Genomic DNA, 19143 nt, shown 5'->3' on the forward strand with positions numbered 1-19143 from the left:
AGTTCTATTTAAATAATAAAAAGTTAATCATTGTTGGATTTTCTCTCAAGTTTGTGTAGTTTTATAATAAGATAATAATATATACAATAGAAAAATTAGTGCGATATATGCATAAATATCTAGATTGTTTGGAACATTTTTTTTTAAACCTCAGAAATCTTATTGAGTAGTAATTAAATATTGAATGTTTCATTGGCAAACACGTGCGCATGGTTCGCTAATTGGTCCTCCCTCGGGATACGACAGGGTTCTGAGCAAAATTGATACGTTAATACGCCCGTACAACCGGCACCACAATAATGAACACGTTAAGATAGGCGAAATCTCGCTGTGTAATTAAGAGACGCGGAGTTGGTGGGCCGCATTGCAACCTTGGCCCTTAATTGGACGCTGATTGCAAGCCTAATTCTTCCTATCCGTTCGGGATATCTTCCGCATGTGATCGCGTCGTGGGTGTTTATAAAAGCCAATTCTCCCATAATGGTCCGTAACTAAAAAATTTGATTGAACAACGGATTAATAATATATGTGCAACCGAATTCTCATCTCCTATAAATAAAATAAACATTTTTGTCGAGAAAAAACGATGAAATCGACTATCAAATAATGTGCTTGTATTCGTAATTTTGCGTCGCGACTAATGTTTGTTATATCAATAGATATTTAATTAATTTATAGAGGAAAATGAGCAATAAGAAAGGTATAGCTTTTATATTAAAGGTAACAAAGTTGATTTTTTATTTCACTTTTTTGTAATTGATTATATAATTTTGTAATACACAATAAGAAAGTCAGTTTGTTATGGAATGAAGCATAATTAAGATTATTCTGAAAGATAATACACAGTGCTTCTTCGTAACATGAGATTTAGGATCCGCAGCCCGAGGTGTTTCTCTTCGGGTAATAATCCTCTGGTACACTGTACCTTTCGTTGTACTTTTTATGAAGAGAAGATTGGTTGCGATTCATTGCGACATTTTTAAATTACGGTCCGTGAATATCGGGAATGATTATGCTAATCGGCGAATAAGCAGGACGCGGGGGAATATATTTATGGTCCTCGTTAACGTTCATCGCGCGTATTAATTTTACGGCCGTCCGACGCTGCTCATAATTGTTTTTTTAATCGCATGAATCGATGTTAAATCGATACGATACATCGGTGTTGTTGTTATTGCCTTTGTAGTTTTGCAAGACACGACCACCTAAGTCGAAAGAAAGATACTCGATCTCTTATATTTAGTAAAAATTGTGACAATCTAAAAATGACGCTACTTAATTTTTACTTTAATAATTTTGTACTTGTTATTTCTCTAGAATTAAAATAATACACGTAATTTTATTACTAAGCAATTTTTTTTTAAATTAGTAAGGATTATTTATATATCTAGTAATTAATTTTGTTATAGCACTATTTTAAATATTATATCAATAATATTAATCAGTATTTATTAGCTCAAATCTTTTTATGAAAAAGCAAAGACATAGGTGATAAAAAGAATAATGATTTGTTTTTGCATATTAGTAATTGCAATAACTTGAAAAAGAAAAATTTTCCGCAAAGTGTGTCAATATGTAGAAAAGTTAAAACTTATTTCCTGGTTTGCTAAGAAGACAATTCCCACGCATTGATTGGTGCCGTTAACTCATCTCACGTGTAACTTCTGTTTGCGCTACTGATTGGCACAACCGAGCATCAGGATCAGCCCCGCCTCCCACGCGAAGGCGTCCGGTGGAATAAATTAATTTGTCTGTGCCGAAAAAGGCCGACTGATGGACAACCTTTATCTCGCCGTACACAGTGAGAGGGCCGAGACCGCGTTGCGCAATAATTAGTAGACGGCTACAAATGATCATCAAACATTGAGAAGAGGAGAGATTGCCGCCGTATAATTCGTGTGCGTCTTTTTCGCCGACATGCTGCCTTTCCTCGCGGCAAAAGAGGTGGAGTAAGGTGACTGACCGTGATCGTATGAAATTTTATTAGTACTCTTAATGGAGTCTTGAAAATGCATTTAATATATTTTGCATGCGATAGAAAACAGAAAATCCATTATGCGGGAAGATACGATAGTTAACGAAGTATCTTCCATAACAGTCCGAGCGCGATTAATAATTCCTAAAAATTGAAGAGGAGGAGTTACAATCTCCATCGTTGCAGAAAGTTCATTAGTATTCAAAGCAGTATCGATGAAGAAAATATATTTAATATATTTTACAATGTACAAGAACATAGGGTAAAAGATAAATTACATGGACGCTTGTGATCGCTATAATAAAGCGTTTCCCGTAACAATTTAGACAATTATAAAAATTGATAAAAAACTCGGAATTGTGTTCCCGATAATAGAGTTTCTTAATATTTACAGCAAACTAAAATAATTTTTAATAATAAAAATAACGTATAACATCTTGATAATATATTTAGAAAGTTGTATCAGAGTCAGCGTGTTTATGATATCGCATGCTATATCAACTCGCGTGGATCACCAAAAAGAGAAATTATCCTGTCGAAGGATCACGGAAGGATCAGACCGCGCGTCAAGCTGCCTCCCTCGAATAGCGTCGGGATGAAACGAGCAAGTTATCGCCCGTCGTAGATCGACGCCACCTCTAACCCTTGCGATGAGGTATCGAACGTGAAAAGGAGCAGCGAATGGTACTCGCGTCGAGCGGGACTGAAGCTCGAATCCTTCATTGTTCACGGATTAACGAGTCGAGTCGCCGTCGTTCCTCGAACGCTTGTTCGGGGTCCTCGAACCTGCGCGCACGCCGACTTCTCCTTTGGCCGGGTGAATGAATCATCTTCCTGGGGCGGGCGGGACTGGAAACGGGGGAGGGGGGAAAGTGAGAGACGGACGAAGTCACGAAAATAATACCTCGTAGGGTGGAAGATCGCTTCTCGTCCGAAGGCGGGCTTGTTCCTTTTTCCTATTCATGGCCCGGACCTTGCGGATAATGTATACATGTGTTACACGACGAGACAGAACCGTGCCGTTTTATCCGGATTTTATGACCGCGCGCGTAACATTGTGCGTTATTGGATCTTAATGAAACGCTTTTGAATTAATCAACGTGGTATTCTGCATAATGTAATCCCAAATTCTTCGCATAAAAACGTGGAGAGCAATATAACCATAAACCTTTATCTTTTTCCTCTTCGTCTAAAATTTGCACTACAATTTAATTAATATAAGTAATATATTGAATCCTTGATATAATTCTCTCTTCGATGGAATTGTTCTATCTCTTCTGAGAGGAAGCCTGCAATAAAATCGCCGAGAGAAACGAAAGATAAAAAGATTAGTGTCTTTATATAGGTATCTATAATGAGAATGCACAAATCACTGTGGATTATGATAGTCTCGATCGAAATCATCGAATATGCTTGAGGTGGTCGTCGGGCGGCTTCGTGCCTTTTGTCGGAACGGCCACCGTTGTGGTACGTCACGAATTTACCTCGTAATTCAATTCCCACGGCCAGTGACGATAATTACAGACCGCGGCGCGCGGCGGCCCTTACGTACAACGGATCCACGGCCAGCCATCTTTTTGCCTTCTGCTCACACCGTTGATCGTCCGCGTTATAGGGTGAGGCGATTAAACCGGGCTCCTTCGAGTTGCCAGCCTCAGAGCGATAATCGTATCATCGATCCAGCACGGCCGTCAATTAAAAAATAAATAAATCAAAGCGCGCCATAAGCCGATAACAGATCGTAATCGAAATTATTAATCATATGACGCAATTTAGATAATATCGTATATTAAGAAACGCTTTTCTGGTTTTTACACTCAAACGAGATATTATTTTTAAGATAATTATCCAATAATTTATACAAGTATTTTCTGCATAATTAAAATTGAGAACTATTCAAGTCCTTTTTTCTGACGTTCTCTACAATTATCTTCTGCAGTTCAGATCTATATTATTCTCTCGGCAATTTTCAGTTTGGTAACATATGAATACAGATACTGTATGCGATCGATTAAGTGCCGCGCCATACGTAAAGATTGCTCTCTTTTCTTGCTTTCATGCTTTTTTCTTACTGCTCTCTGTGAAAACAGCTTGCCTGCCGAGTGAATGGCGTGAATTATTATCCAGGACCGTGTTCGAACCGACAGGGACCTGGTTATTAAGATATTTCGGGAGCTCGATGATGATATTGCCCTCAGCCTTATTGAAGATTTCCTTAGCAACAGGACCGTGGCACACGACGGTATTCGCGCGCTCAAATTGCTTTTCTTTTATTCGCGAGAGACCGGCTGATAATTAAAACGTCATTTTATTTATGACGAGGCGAAAGTTTTACGGGACGTTATCTTTGCGGTTCGCGCAGTAAAAGGATCGCGCGAGGCGAGAAGACACGCACGCGAATCGCACTCGTATCGGAAATTGGCTTTCGTTAAGTCAAGAAGCGGAACGAAATTTAAAGCGACATTTTGTTTATCGCCCCGCGAATCTTACTTTACCGCGATGTTATTGGTGGGCCGCTTGGAAAGGTCCGTGGCGAAAGGACTATGAAGCGAAAAGACGCGTACGCACCTTCGCGCCTTTCGAAAGCGAGCTAAACATGAACATAATTCAATTAAATATCGATTTGTTTACTCATAAAAATGTTGCTTATGCGGTCCCGGTTTCGCTAAAATGTTATCTGCGATACACGAACTCACTGTGTATAACGTTTAAAGTTGTCCACGTGGAGAATTTGCATCCCCGTTTACGCTCGTTCGAAAAAGATCGATGGTTGCTCCGTCAAAAGTGTTTGAGTGAGAGAGGAAAATCAACTTTTACGTCCTCACAGGTGTGCGAAATATTTTAAAGCTCCCGACCATGACGCCAGTCGTCGCTGATGGAAACTTATGAGCCAACACTCAAACGCGACGATGGCACGTCGCGCGTCGTGACCGGTCGAGCCGGAACGAAATGTGAGAAAATCGAGGTATAAAAGGAACTGACGATAAATCAATCCGGTCCTATCCTGGCTCTTTGACCAAAGGTTGAACGAATCGAGAGACTGCAAAATTTTTGCGGAAGATTGTAGCGCGATACTATTTAAATACTAATTTTTTCTCTTCGATCAAGATTATTCTACTCAGAATCGTGATCAAATCCGATCATGTGAAGTGCAATATTATTAAATATTTCCTTGTGGAACTATTGATGATCGAAACGTGATGTAGCGCCATATTTGGAAAAATATTTGTAGTACATCCCGTTATAAAGAGGATCAAGGGTCGTAATTCGCCATCGTGACTCGAAGACGGCGAGAATGGAAAGCGAGAATATCGCGCCGGTGATAAATTGAATGCATTTCTTGCTTCTGCACCTCTGTATCGAAAGCGTGTCAATTACGTGGTGAAATTTAATTACTCGGAATTGAAGCGAGATCTCACGTTCGGGCGAAATATGAGGATCATTTGCATTCACGGATTACTCTCATTCACTGCGCGCTCCTTATGCGCGACACATTCTCTTAATTGCGATCGCGAAATTATCGGGGATCGATTGAGCATATCGGGAGTTCATGATTGGATACAATTATTGTCACAACACACAGAGTAAGAGGATGACATTATTAATTTGGAACGTAGGATGCGATTCTTGTAGCTCGAGTTAAAAAATCCGCCAATAACGATTCTACATTTAGATAATGAATTTCTCGGGCCACCCTGACTTATTTAAAGTGATCACTTCCCGTCACGTCGTTACACTCTGACAACTTTACGGCAATTAAGCTTGTACCACATGAGATGCTCGCTTTCGGGTTATTTTTAAGTCGCACAGAGAGACTCCGCGAGGGAGCAAGAGGAAAAACGGATATAGACGGATGCGCTTGAATCATCGCGGTGCACGTGAGAGCCCGCGTGTGTGAATAAGGGTTAACGATCGGAAGCGCGTGGATTTTTCATTCGTTTCACTTCTTTTCCCCGGCGGGCTTCTCTCGGCGAGGGGGCTTATGCTCCTCGCGAGAGCACAGCCGCGCGCGGAAAAGAATAAATGCGCGGTAGGCACTTGACCGTTTATGGAGGCTGGGTTTATGTCGCGCCGCAGGTATACCGGAGCAGGTATTTACCCGTGCACAGATTGTACACGATGCCTGCATACTTTCGGCTCTTCTCCCGGCATCGAGGCGGACGTACGTACAAGTATTCGTGGCTCGGTTCCGAGGGAAGAGGGCACAGTAGGGAAAAAAAGAGGCGGCCCCGACCAAGGAGAGGAGCGAGGGCCGCAACTTGAAACTCGGTGGGCTTTCGCCTCGTACCGTACTGTTGATCCGACTGCTCACGAAATCGAATTACCCGGTCCGATTAACCGTCGGTGTTTGTGGAGCGGAGGGATTGCGGCTTCGGCGTGATTCATTGACCCCGATCAATTATCGCTCTTGTTGCGCGCGAGATTTCTTCCTCGTTCATTAAATACTTGAGGCAAACATCTCCTACAAAGTATTTAAAATTTAATTTTTATTTTATGATATCTGAAAAATTCGCAAAATTCTAAAGTATTAAAACCGTTTGGATAATTTTATTTTATTTTTTCAATATTATTAATCAATAAAATAGAGTAATATTTTACCTGTTCAGACAGAGAATGTAAAACGGCTCAGAAAATAAAATTTTATATTGTTCTTTATCTTGAGGTAAAAAATTTTATCTAAAATTTTATCTCTGCTTTGATAAATCGCACTTGTTACTGATTTTTCTTTTTACCGAGGAAAAATTCTGGACTTATTACGTGGAAATCATTTAGGGAAACAACCGTACATTTCTAGAGTACCTGATTTTAACCTGCGCCCTGGTAACCAAAGCGTTCTCGCGACATGAAGTATTCGGGAACAAAGAATTTATGTAACCTGTTACGAGGGAAGTTTCTTTCTTTCTCTCTCTCTCGTCACGGCTGACCTTTTTTTTAAAGGAGCCCGGGCAATTCCCTTTAAGAAACCAAATCGAGTCGTAAAATCGATGGCCTTGGACCACCCAGGTCCCCGATAATACGTTTCCCCGAACTTTCTCGAGTAATGAGGCGATTCTACTCGTAACAAGCCTCGGAAGATGTTATGCTCATATTATGCACGTTAGTATATAAGTTAAAATGGCGTTCTCTAACGTCACTCTCACAATCACGTTTTTCTCTTTAACGATGGCCCACTTTGCAATTCAATCGAGTCTTTAGTATGACGAATCTCGTTTCTGGTCACTTCCTTTGTACTCGCATCATCGTTAATTCTCATGACGAACGGATTTGACGAGCCTACATCTAAATATTACGATATTTTGAATACATTAATTATATTTAAAAAAACATTGCGTATAAACTATGATGAGACGATATTGGTGAAAGAAGAATCGTGTTTTCATACTAGCTCACGCCGGTCTCGCAGACTAATTTCACTAGCGCACTTGGGATTTCTCGTTAACGCGCGACGAAAGCGGTCTTCGCACTCTTCGCGCGCATATTCGTTGCACGTGCATGAATGTCTTTTGGCAAACGTCGCGGAGCATTGGACCGAACTGAGATCGGATTGGCAAGAGACCAGGACGTGGAATCCTTCGCGGCAGACCGCGCGGTGTCCGCTCGTCGCGTGTCGGTCTTACTCGTTCGGCCAAGTCTGAAGACGAGCACTCGCGAGAATTCTCATCTCGAGAAGTGTAAGAAGTAAATACGTTGTGTAGTCTGATATATAATAAGATCATATAGACTGAAAAAATTATTTGATTAAAGTTAATAAGATAACAGTATATTAAAATTTTTATATGAATTTTATAAAATTTTATATAAATCTGAAGTTAATATGAGATTTAGAGTATTTTTATGTATATACGTAAAAATAATTTGCACAATTGGAAATAACACTTTTACCTTATATATGTCATATGCACAAATTTTTTTATTTTCTCTTCGCCATTTACAACCTGGCAATATAAGTTGATAGTTTTTAAGTGGCGAATGAAATTGCAGCTATATTTGTCTGACTGCGATTCAGCGATAAGGGAATGTACGATGAAGTAATACAGATATATACTTGCCCGTCAAATTGCTACTTCGGTATATAACGATATAAATTGCTCCGGCGTAATGTTTCGCGAGGTCGCTGCACCAACTTACATGTCTAAATCCAATTTTGCCGAGCTTCCCTCGCTTGTAAGTTCTCTAACGCGCAATCGAATTTTGCTCTTCGTCAAATGATCGTTTCCCTCGGTGACGTTTCCATAATTCGATTTCGTTCACGCTACTCGACGTAAAAATTCAATTTCCAGACGCACCCGTCCGCGGAAATCATATATTCCCTCACCATGTCAATTTTAATTTAAGATGCCTTGATTATTAGCAAAAATGGATAAATGATGAAACATGAGAAAATGCCAAAAAGTGGAAGAAGTTTTGTAATTTTTTTTTGTTTTATAGATTTCTCATAAAATAAAAATAAAAATTAACAATTATATTTTATCGGAGAGATGAGCAAAAGTAACGTTGTTAACAGAAAACAAGAGTAATTATAAAAATTATCTCTTATTTTTTAATTTATTTACATATATTTTGTTACATTGTTCGAGCTTTAATAATTACAATATACAATTATGGAAATCATATAACGCTTCATATATGTGCTGTACATATCAGATGACATTTGCTGTCTTGGAGAGACATGGAAAATGTCAGTTTGGATACGCAATCATGTCGAAAAAAAAGCGTGAGATTCCACATGATGTGTTTAGGCCTAAAGGCCTTGGTAATTTTATATCTATAAGAGGAATTTCGGATCGCGGCGAATCTCTCGTCTCGCCGTCACGAGTCCCGTAATCGGATTAAGTCGTCTCGCGTTACTTTAAATCCATCCGCAATTAATACGTCCACCTTCTAGTGTTAGTAACGGGAGACTTCTCCGATAAATCTGCTCGTTTCGTGCATACAGTCCGATGCATCGGACCGAGACGTGGTAGCCAACGACATGACATGTCATCAAAATACGGCCGTCATAAGTAAGCTGCTGCATAGAAAGAGAGAGAGAGAGAGAGAGAGAGAGAGAGAGAGAGAAGTATGGAATATAAACGCGACTATATTTTATTTATAGTACTCCGTACTTGTGTGAATCGAGAGAGCGGAAATACGCTCGTTTGATCTTAAACTTTGAGAAATTTCCGCAAGTAGTTGGAATAAATTGTCGCATTATGAATATTAATACGCAATATTAATGTACAAAAAAATCTGGAATGAAGACTCATTGCAATCAACGATCTATTTTTACCCTAAATTAAACATTCTCCAGCGTTATTCTTTATTGCGTTCTTAATTTATATTATGATAGGATTATATTTTTGATCAGAAAGTTGTATTATTATGTTATATAAAAATTTTATCTCTTAAAAAGAGTTGAATGGGCTTCTTGAACAAGGTTTCTTGAATGCTTCATTAGCTACCATGTAAGATTATGTCGTAGATAACGCGTAATAACGCCATACAGTGTGAAAATATCCCGAAGCTATAGAATACATTAGTCGGCTTTATTCGCGCCGGCAGTTCGTCAAGTCAATCGAACATCTAATTAATATTTCAAGAAAAGTTTATTTTACTCGCACAATTTCCCGTCACTGTGTATTATGTTATATTGGCGACCTGGTTCGAGAAAGACATGCTCGATGCCGAGCGGGTATTTAAATGGCAAAAAAATCTTACGTGTCAGACACTCCCCGAATATTTTTACGAACCCGCCGCTTCTAAGAAAGGTAGCAATAAGCGGTTTGATTTAATAACATATCTCGAGCGTATTTTCCACGCAATATTCTCCCGTGGAATAGATGATAACACGTTACGCCGGCTCATTCGTAGCGACATTTAATTGATTCGTTATCAAATTATTTTAAGCGTATCTTGAATGAATAATATCGGGCGCTAGTAGTTTAATTACACATCGCGTGCACAGATTTCCTAAGATCTCTTATCAGTACCATCAAAGTATGTTATTTCACCGCAATGGCTTTTAATAATTCGTCATGCATGGTTATAAAGCGTGCAAATTAAAACATTACTACTGATAATTACGATATAGCTGTTAAAGAATAAATACTACGATATATATAGTAGAATATACTTTGTATTTTACTTTGACTCATACAAATAATTTATTAACTTAATTAACATATAGAAATGCACATAATAGAGATCTTTCTAAAGTAGCATATAAATAATGGTTAATAAGTAACACGCTCTCTATAATTATTGCGCTATAAAATTTGATAACATGCAATATGAACATCGCGCATTTTCGCTATATTTTCAATTATCTAAATTAATTTTTTCATTTGTAACAAATTTTATCTGCTAATGCATACTTTTCTAGAATAATTTACTAAAATTTCATTAATTCTCGGATTTCAATTGCACAGATCGGAATGCTCACCACGAATATCTAATTAAAATAGTGTTTGCAACTGCGTTCACGTCATTCTGATCGATCGCGACAACTCGTATTTTGAAGTCTGCTCACGTGGGAGTCGAAAGGCGCCAGTCTTCCAAGAGAATCACTTTTGTTCTGTGTTTTACCCTGCTTCTTCACCCTTCGATCATTGTGGGTCGTTCCGTTTGTGTGGGTCGACAATGAAGAGAAACGTTAATACGTGGTGACAAGAAATCGTCTAATAATGCAAGCCTCATAGACAGTTTCTCGCTATTGATTATTTTGATGAAAAATAGATTTTCGTGGGCTTATCGAATAAGAAAAACCATAATTTGCACTTTTATAAATTTATTGTCCTTAGCCGAAATATTCTTCATTAAGTCTAAAATATTTTGTGTATCTTTTTGCACATTTAATATGAATTCAGTTTAACACGTCATTTGTTGCAACGTGCTACAAGTGACGAATACTTTCGTTTTCTCATTATCTCACACTTAACTTGTTGAACAAAACGAGTTACGCATGACGTCGCGTGTGTAAATCATTATTACTCGCGCTTTCGCGAGAAGAGATAGCGAGAGGACTCGGGATTTCTATAACAACAACAGACATTTCTTCGTTGCCCGTCGATCCCGAAGAAAGCCCAGACGAAGCGAGGTACAGATGCTTCGAGCCTTAACGGCTTCGGAAACCGGCCGTCCGGTAAAATTTCTTGCCGGTGCACTCCTCTCTTGGTGCACCCCATTTACGGTCCTGGCGAGATAGCGTGCAATGCCAATTTATTAGTGAGATGCCCCTTAGCCTCGGTCAAGAAGGGGGTCCCGCGCGTTGGTCGCGCCCATAAAGGGGGATGCTGGAGCACCTTACTTCGTGAGAATCTCCGTAACGACGACCGGCGACTTTTGTTCGCCATGTGAGCAAACATGTTGTGGCAACTCTTTGTTCGTTGCTGGATTTACAACGTGCTTTAATCACCCATAAGTTTCTTTTAACTACACTTCTTGAAGTATGGTCGATTAAACTACCGGTAAATTCACGATTATCGCGGAATTTCACATTTTACTCTCTCGTCACTCGCGTTTTCTCCGCTATTAACGCAATCGATCGCAGATATCCTAAGTCGTTCTTTCGAAATTACACAGCTCGTTTATTATCGCGAATCGCGCAAAGACACGGCCAGCGTGTGTCGCTCATTGTTGCTGGCGAGCGTGAAACTGTAAAACGCGGCTGTAAACGCGCGCGAACGAGAGTGAGCATTACTGGCGGAGGTGTCGCTTCTCCTTCGAGATCCTGTCGCGGATAACAGCTACGAGTCGCGGGAGATCTGTTTACGATACTGGTTCCCTAGTCTTTTTTGCCGCTTCCACACCTTAGCGAATCGTTCGACGCCTCGCGCCTGATGATATCTGCTCTTCTTAGTCCGGGTTAACTGGTTGGTAATTCTACTAAAGCCTTTCTTTGGGAAGCAGTCGAGATTCGAGTGATCGACCGTACGATTATACGTGAAAGCATTTGATCTAACGCGGCAATCTTAGAGAAATGGGTAGTATCGTGTAATTGATAGTCTAAATTAGAAAACGTAATTTTTACAGGGTAATAATTAACATATTCTTTTTCTATAATTAAATATTAATATTTTAACTAAAGAAGAAAGAAAAATATATCTTCTGTCTTCCAATAGCAGATATAAATAACTAGTTATTTTGTCTTTTTTTATTACTTACTAACTTGATATTTTAAGAATAAGCATTACGCAAAATTTATACGTTAATTTATACAAAACATTGTCATGTTTGATATATATTTTTTATGATGTACATACTACTCGTAAAATTAAATTAGTTTATCTGTACTGGTAATTTGCAAGCATTATAGTAGCGTGATAAAATTGATATCCGGTTTGACCACCTTCGATCATTTTCGATCGACCTTGATCCATTTTGGATCACAAGTCGCATCGATTCTTTAGGTTATTATCGGCTTTTTTTATGTATACGCGTCAGCTACAAAGCCATTTCTGTCATCCGATGCTAATACCAGGTGCATCCTTACAAGGCTGTGGATGCGTTTAACGAAAGAAGCCGTCGCTCGCGATCGTGGGAGCCGTCCGTTGCATTTCTCTCGCGCCGTGTCACGTGGCCGGTGCTTCGAGAATTCCCCACGGAGACCACGGAGGCAAAACACAATCCATGTTTCTCGGATACCGAGCGCGAGATCGAGCGCGAGATCGAGCGCGAATCTCGTACCGACCACTTTTCATTTTCGCGGAAGAAATGACGTTGCTGCTCCTAAAAAAGCGTTGCTAGTGCTCAGTTTTATGGGAAAGGAACACTGCGATTCTAATATTGAATTTAAATATAGGCATATCAAGCGCGAGATAGACAGTTAAAATATTGCGTGTAATGATATATACACTGCACTTGTTCCGTTGATAAAATCATTATTATATAGATCATGTAAATATGAAACTTGGCGATTCTGGATTGACACAAAATTACTTTTTAATTGTACCTGCAAATCTTGGCAATTATTATAGCGTGATCGCGACAAAGTTATATTCTAATTGTACCTACAAAATCTTATAGTAATTATTATAGCGTGATCGCGATATCTACGCCATTGATGTATCGGAAGGTCGAGGCAAGGTGCGTCAAGTACGGCCCTTGACGTGCCTTGATGCAAGGCTATTCAATCCCGCCTAGTATTTACACGCGTTAACTCCACCGTACGTAAACGGAGTACCCGTTAAACCAAGTGGTCTGCCCTGGAACACCTTCTTAACACGATCGACGGAATATCGACGTGCTCTCACGCGATAATACGAGCCGTTTTGCAGTACGGCAGTACACGATAGTGTCGCTCCCGAAATTAAACATATGGAAAATGATAGTTAAAAAACTGATTTTTATATTTTTCGTGATAATAATATGTATATTTTCGTGAAACACAAATTTACAGAAAGAATCCAAAATTAAATTCAATTTGAATTATTAATTCAGTTCAATTTTCGAGCTTGATAAAAATTATATTTTTATTATCTATACATGCATATAAATTTCCAAAAGATATCGCAATTCATTATGCTATAACGTATGATTTTTCGCTTATTTCCATATATGGGGAATGCGACAATACAAAAGCACATTAAAGCGAGAATGTGAATGCACATAATGGCAGCAACTCGCGTTTTCAGATCTAACTTCTATATAATTTTCGTTTATTCTCCTTTAAATGGTGGCCCGACAACAAGTCAGACACGCACGCGGTCGCCCGTTTAAACACGTCTTATCCCTCGATAATTCTGTCGTGTGCTGGTGCGATAAACTCTGCAGTTCTCGTATACACCATCCGCGTGGAATACTCGAACACCCCCGAGGGCCGGAAGGGGGCAACCTTGAGCCAGTAATGCATTCGTGGTTTGCTTATGACCTACCCCATATGACGAGGCACGCGAGATGCCGATGGCGACTGAAAACCGGAGGAGCATGTGTGGCCAACGCAAATATTTAGCTGATAAAAGGCGGGCAGAGCCTCGGGAAGAGACTGCCTCGTAACGCTTTCCCTTTTCCCTTGCTCCTGTCATAACAATGTTGATGCGCAAACGTATTCCCCTGCAGCCTCGGTGTGCTGCCATATATACGTTTGCACATTCCACACGCTAAACGAGACGAGTATATCCTCGTTAATGCTGCCCGTCACGTCAATACGTCGTATAATTCATAGCAAGGCACATCGGTCGTGCAAATTAAAGATTATTTCTCGATCGCCGATGTAACGATTCTGTAATGCCTAAAGGCGATCGGGGATCACCACACTTGCACACGAAGCCGCACATATAGGTATGCGCGTCCTCGTCTACGAAGTAAAAGGGCCGGATAATTGAAGTCGGCTTCTCCACGGGCCTGAATCGGCCGTTCCGGACGAAGTCCTTAGAAGGAAACGTAGCCGGTATCGCGGACATGCGATCTGTCTTTATGGTCCGAAAGTGGGCGTCGGTCCGGCCTCACAATGCCGGCGTAACGACGACACAACGAGGACAACGACAGCGACAACGACAACGACAAAGACGCGGCCCGACGGACGGCAGGATGAAGGACTCCCGTCTTGTTAAATCACGACTGCAGTCGGAGATGCATGCAACTGCATATCTCTACACACGCTCAGGACTTGCAAAAGCTTTTAGACTGTTTGACGTCTTCATAAATGAAGAAGAGAATGATTATCCGATGTAAAAATCAAAAGGAAAAGATACTGATTGAATTATATCTACTTTAAATCAATCCAAGATATCTTTCTCATTCTCTCTTTCTCTCTCTTATTACTGCTATATTAATTAGAATATATATCCGTGTATTTAAAATTATACAAAAGTATTTATCTGAAGAAGTGCTTATTTAAAATATCACATAACATCGTGTGTTATGTAAAGATAATAATGTACGATACATGCACAGTGTCATTCACGTGTCTATAGTATTCAACGAAGCATCCTGTAATACAATACTCGCCTACGTGCGCGCCACGTTTACAATTTGCTACGCTAGATTGTAGTATTTTAAAATTCATATTTGCCATTTACGTCCGGCAGCATCAAGACATAATTTAGAGACAGCTAGGGTATTTATACATAATGTACGCATAGAATATTTAACTACCAATTTATACACTACTTTAACACGCGAACAATGAGAAGATAAGAAGTAAGGCAAGCCAAAGAGAGCAGCTAATATCTATAAAAGCAAGTAGCGGCTGATTTTCATCGCTTGTCTACTCGGACTGCGTATAAAATCGCAGTTCACGCATTCTACGTGCAGACAAAAGTTTCGTCAGGAATGGTGCGTGATATTTTTCTTGGAACGATCGTGCGAGAGGAAAAGATAGAGAGATTAGACGCAGCGGTGTCATTATAACGATATTGCATGTTCTTCTATTCATCGCGTCGATGGGACACGAGCGAGCGCCAACTAGTTCTGCGCGATCTGCGGCTGCTTGGAATTAATTATCCGTCGCGAGATCTCGGTCTCGGCGGGGTTTCCGACGAGCCGCGGGAGACCTGCAAATCCGGCCTCCGGCATTGAGCTCGCGATTTTTATCTTGACGCACTCTGCGACGACGACGACGTGGTACGAAAAGCCGCGGGTGTAGAGAGAACACGGACTTTACTTTCCCTTTCTGATCCTCTCGAAATGTTTTAACTACGAATTATCAATTAACGCTTAAATATGCGATATTACTGCGCCATGTTAAACCTTACAATGAGTTGTAAAAATTTTATAATTAGTTAGGAAATTGTGTTACCAAGTTTATCTCACTGACATCTTCGCATTGTTATATTTCTAGGTCTATCAAGTGGAATACGTGATAGTGAAGGCCGCGAACTCGCCGAGACCCGCGGCCTGGATTCTGGAGAGATCTCTGGACGGCGAGAACTTCCAACCGTGGCAGTATTACGCGCCGAGCGATGGAGAATGCTGGACGAGATATTCGGCACCGCCTGTCGCGGGCAAACCCGTTTACATGCTTGACGACGAGGTCATATGCACCAGCCAGTATTCCAGACAAACCCCCATGGAGAATGGCGAGGTGAGGACACGTTTCTCGTTTCACAAAGCTCAAAAAATGTGGTCTGCCAATATCAGCTTCTTTCTTTTACATTTTATCTTCTTTTTTATGGCCACCCAAAAAATATTGTCGCCTCATAATATCAATCTTATTTTATTTGAATAAGTTTCTTGGTAGTCTTACTCATTTTACAATCTGATAATAGGAATATAATTAAATCAATAGTAGACGTATAATTAAATCAATTGAGCACTTTTTCGTACAAAATAGAGTTATTATCGGAGTTACGCTGCACTTGCTAACTGTAACTTGTTACTTCTCACAAAGTAATGTTTAACGCATTGCAAAACCAGGAAAGAGATACAAATTACTCAACTGAAGTGTAAAAAAACTCGCAACTGCCATTAAGTTCCAGATATGTTGTTGCACGTACAAACATAACATAACGTATTCATTGCAACGTTGGGTGTTGCGAGCGTTGAAAACGCGGATAATTAACCCGTACTAAAAACACGTCGAAGTGCATTTTTCGCGCCAGCCCTTTAACTGCCGGCCATAAAGTAACATAACGACCTATCTCTAATAACCTGTTGCATACAAATGTCAGGCTGCCAATCGGCGCACCTCTGTGCCATAAGGCCTGATCGTCGTCGAAAATGAATCGTCTTCACCTTCACTCATTCGTTACAATATGATTCAGTATTCAAATGTCAGATATTACTAACGTTATTTCTCTAGCAGCGCTTTATTTTATCGACAATAAAACAGTTTTATTTTCTAGCGTACGCTCGTACTCTCAATAAAATTAAGTAGAAAGAGATGTCCTTATAGAAATTGAGAGATTATTTTATTACATACTGTTTATTTCACGCTTGTGATTCTCATTGCTTTTTACGAAATTCTCATTTCGGAAGGGCTAAGCCAATATAAAAGGCGTTACGCTAAAGACATGCGTGATGCAACGAGTAGCGTTTATGCTCGCCGACGCATTTTTCGCGGCGTTCGTTCCGCTACGAGCGCGACTAACCGTGTCATTATCAATAATCCTTGCGAAAATCCTCACGGCCGCACTCAGCATCGTTAATTATCGTCGGTCTTACGCGGCCGCGCGTGTGCAATTACGCTATTGGATGATTAGCGGGCGCTGATTTTACAGGCAACGGGGTTGCCGGCCCGCTTGCTTCCGGTAGATCCCGTTTTTCCGTCCCTCCCGCTCTTCCCTCTAACGCTTTTTATCGTTTTTCGCGAAGTAATGGCACGGAGGCGACTTAGGGTCATTAATAAACGGCGAACTGGACGCCGTTTCCTCGATATAAAACTGTATCTAATGAGTGTTTTGAAATCTTCTTTATCTTTAATATATTTTATTTTCTCGTATTATTTAAAAATGTTTATTTTTTCTTTGACGTTTTTTCAGAGCTTAGGTACATCACAAATGAAATTGGGTGTTGAAGCTTTTGTCATATCTCTGTGCACTTTAGATTTAATTCTTTAATTCTTATTTTTGACCGCGCGAATATATTTTTAAAACTATTGATACTTCGAGAGAGACACGTTTATAAGAAATCAATTTTATGTTGAAGAACTTAAAAATAGATATATAGATAAAAGTTTATAGATATCCTGTATAATTAGCGCGGTTTGTATAATACATATCGACCGTTAGTTCTCAATTAATTTCTTTTAGTAAACCGTTACGGTAAATCGCGACACGCAGCGATATTGGAAGCGATGCATTAAGAGCGAAACGAAAGTGTGCGTTTCTGCTATTATATCAACCTCATATTCCGAGCCATTATTGCACGGAGATGTGCGATTGGTACTGTTTTGCGATGATAATTTACCATTCACTTCGTTATCATCGCGTGGGGAATAAGTTTGCCGCGAGGCAATGTTTTCTTTATGGCAGTTTACGGTAGAAATTTATAAATCAACTTCCTTTACCTTGTTCCGCGCATATCGATTTGCTTTATTCATGCGTTTCTAATTTTGTATCATAAAAATATTGAGGAAACGGTATATGTAATTATATTTGTGAAAGGCAATTACTTGTAATCACTTTAATGCTATCTTCTATTTAATACTGTTAGACACGTGACGAATTAGTAGATGGATCATTATTTTTTGAAAAATAATTGATTTATTGCAATTTCTTGTTTTTTATTTTTCTTGTAATTAAAATTTTAAGATTTTTTCTAAGAATTCAATAACTACAAACATTATTTAATAATTTATATTTTTTTAATCTTAGTATATATAAGTATATTATATTCGTTTATATGAATTCCAAGCTTTTTTTAGAGACGACAGAGATTAAACATTTACTTATTTAGAAAGAAGAAACTTTTTATCTTTAATATCTCTGATACACATAAACTTTACTGCTGATACTGCTAACATTATTCAGTGAAGTAGCGTTTAATATTCTTAGGAGTCACAAATTTCTGATAATATCTCTTCATTATCCCAACTACCCGCGCGAATCGTTAAAAGACACTTTTGCAACCAGACCAGGGAATAAAAGGTAATCATTTCGTGGCGAGAATCGATTCTCAGATACGGGGGATCTCCTCTTTCTCATGGCGGAGACATCTTTTCTTGCGAAACGGCAGCGGGTGCAACGAGTTTGCCGTATGTCGGGAGATGCACTTCCATCCTCCTTCGGCCGTCTATTCCTTCCTCCTCCCCGCGTGCCCGGCTCGCGTGTAGCGAGCGTAAAACTGCCAAGCTTCCTCCCTATATATAGAAGGTGCGTACGCTATACTCCCTTATACGGCCAGGTAGCGCCGTACATGGTCGGAATGTAGGGATCGCCGTTTTTGTATCACCGATTCTCTCTCCATCGTTTCTCTCTTTCGTTTCTTCCCTCATCGCGATTCCGCTCGCGCGAAACCGATCGCGCGTGCTCTCGTACTCCCCAAGGCACGGGTTTTAATTATCAGCCGAGCTACCGAGAATTCGGAGCAAGTGCCTGCTCCTCGTTTAACCCCTTCAATTTTTCCAGTAAGCGATTATTACTTTGGAAACACACAACACACCGCGTATCACACGTGTGTGACATTGCAGCTTCCCAAGAAACAGAATCTCGTGATCGTAAAAATAGAGACATATGGGAAGCGAAAGATGAAAGTGAAAGAGAGAGAAAACGCGACAGATTATATGCGTAAATGCCGAAAACGATCGACAC

The 19143-nt window shown here is 39.9% G+C and overlaps 1 protein-coding gene across 1 annotated transcript in view; it reads left to right on the plus strand.

Moving 5' to 3' along the window:
- The window catches only part of Wb (wing blister), a 144888-nt gene that overhangs the window by 30057 nt on the left and 95688 nt on the right, over positions 1 to 19143 (plus strand). Inside the window, exon 3 of the mRNA XM_071790435.1 lies at positions 15735 to 15977. Within this exon, the coding sequence (XP_071646536.1) occupies positions 15735 to 15977 (243 nt within the window). The remainder of the gene's footprint in view (positions 1 to 15734; positions 15978 to 19143) is intronic.

The sequence above is a fragment of the Temnothorax longispinosus genome, chromosome 10 (assembly GCF_030848805.1).
Source record: "Temnothorax longispinosus isolate EJ_2023e chromosome 10, Tlon_JGU_v1, whole genome shotgun sequence".
NCBI lineage: Eukaryota > Metazoa > Arthropoda > Insecta > Hymenoptera > Formicidae > Temnothorax > Temnothorax longispinosus.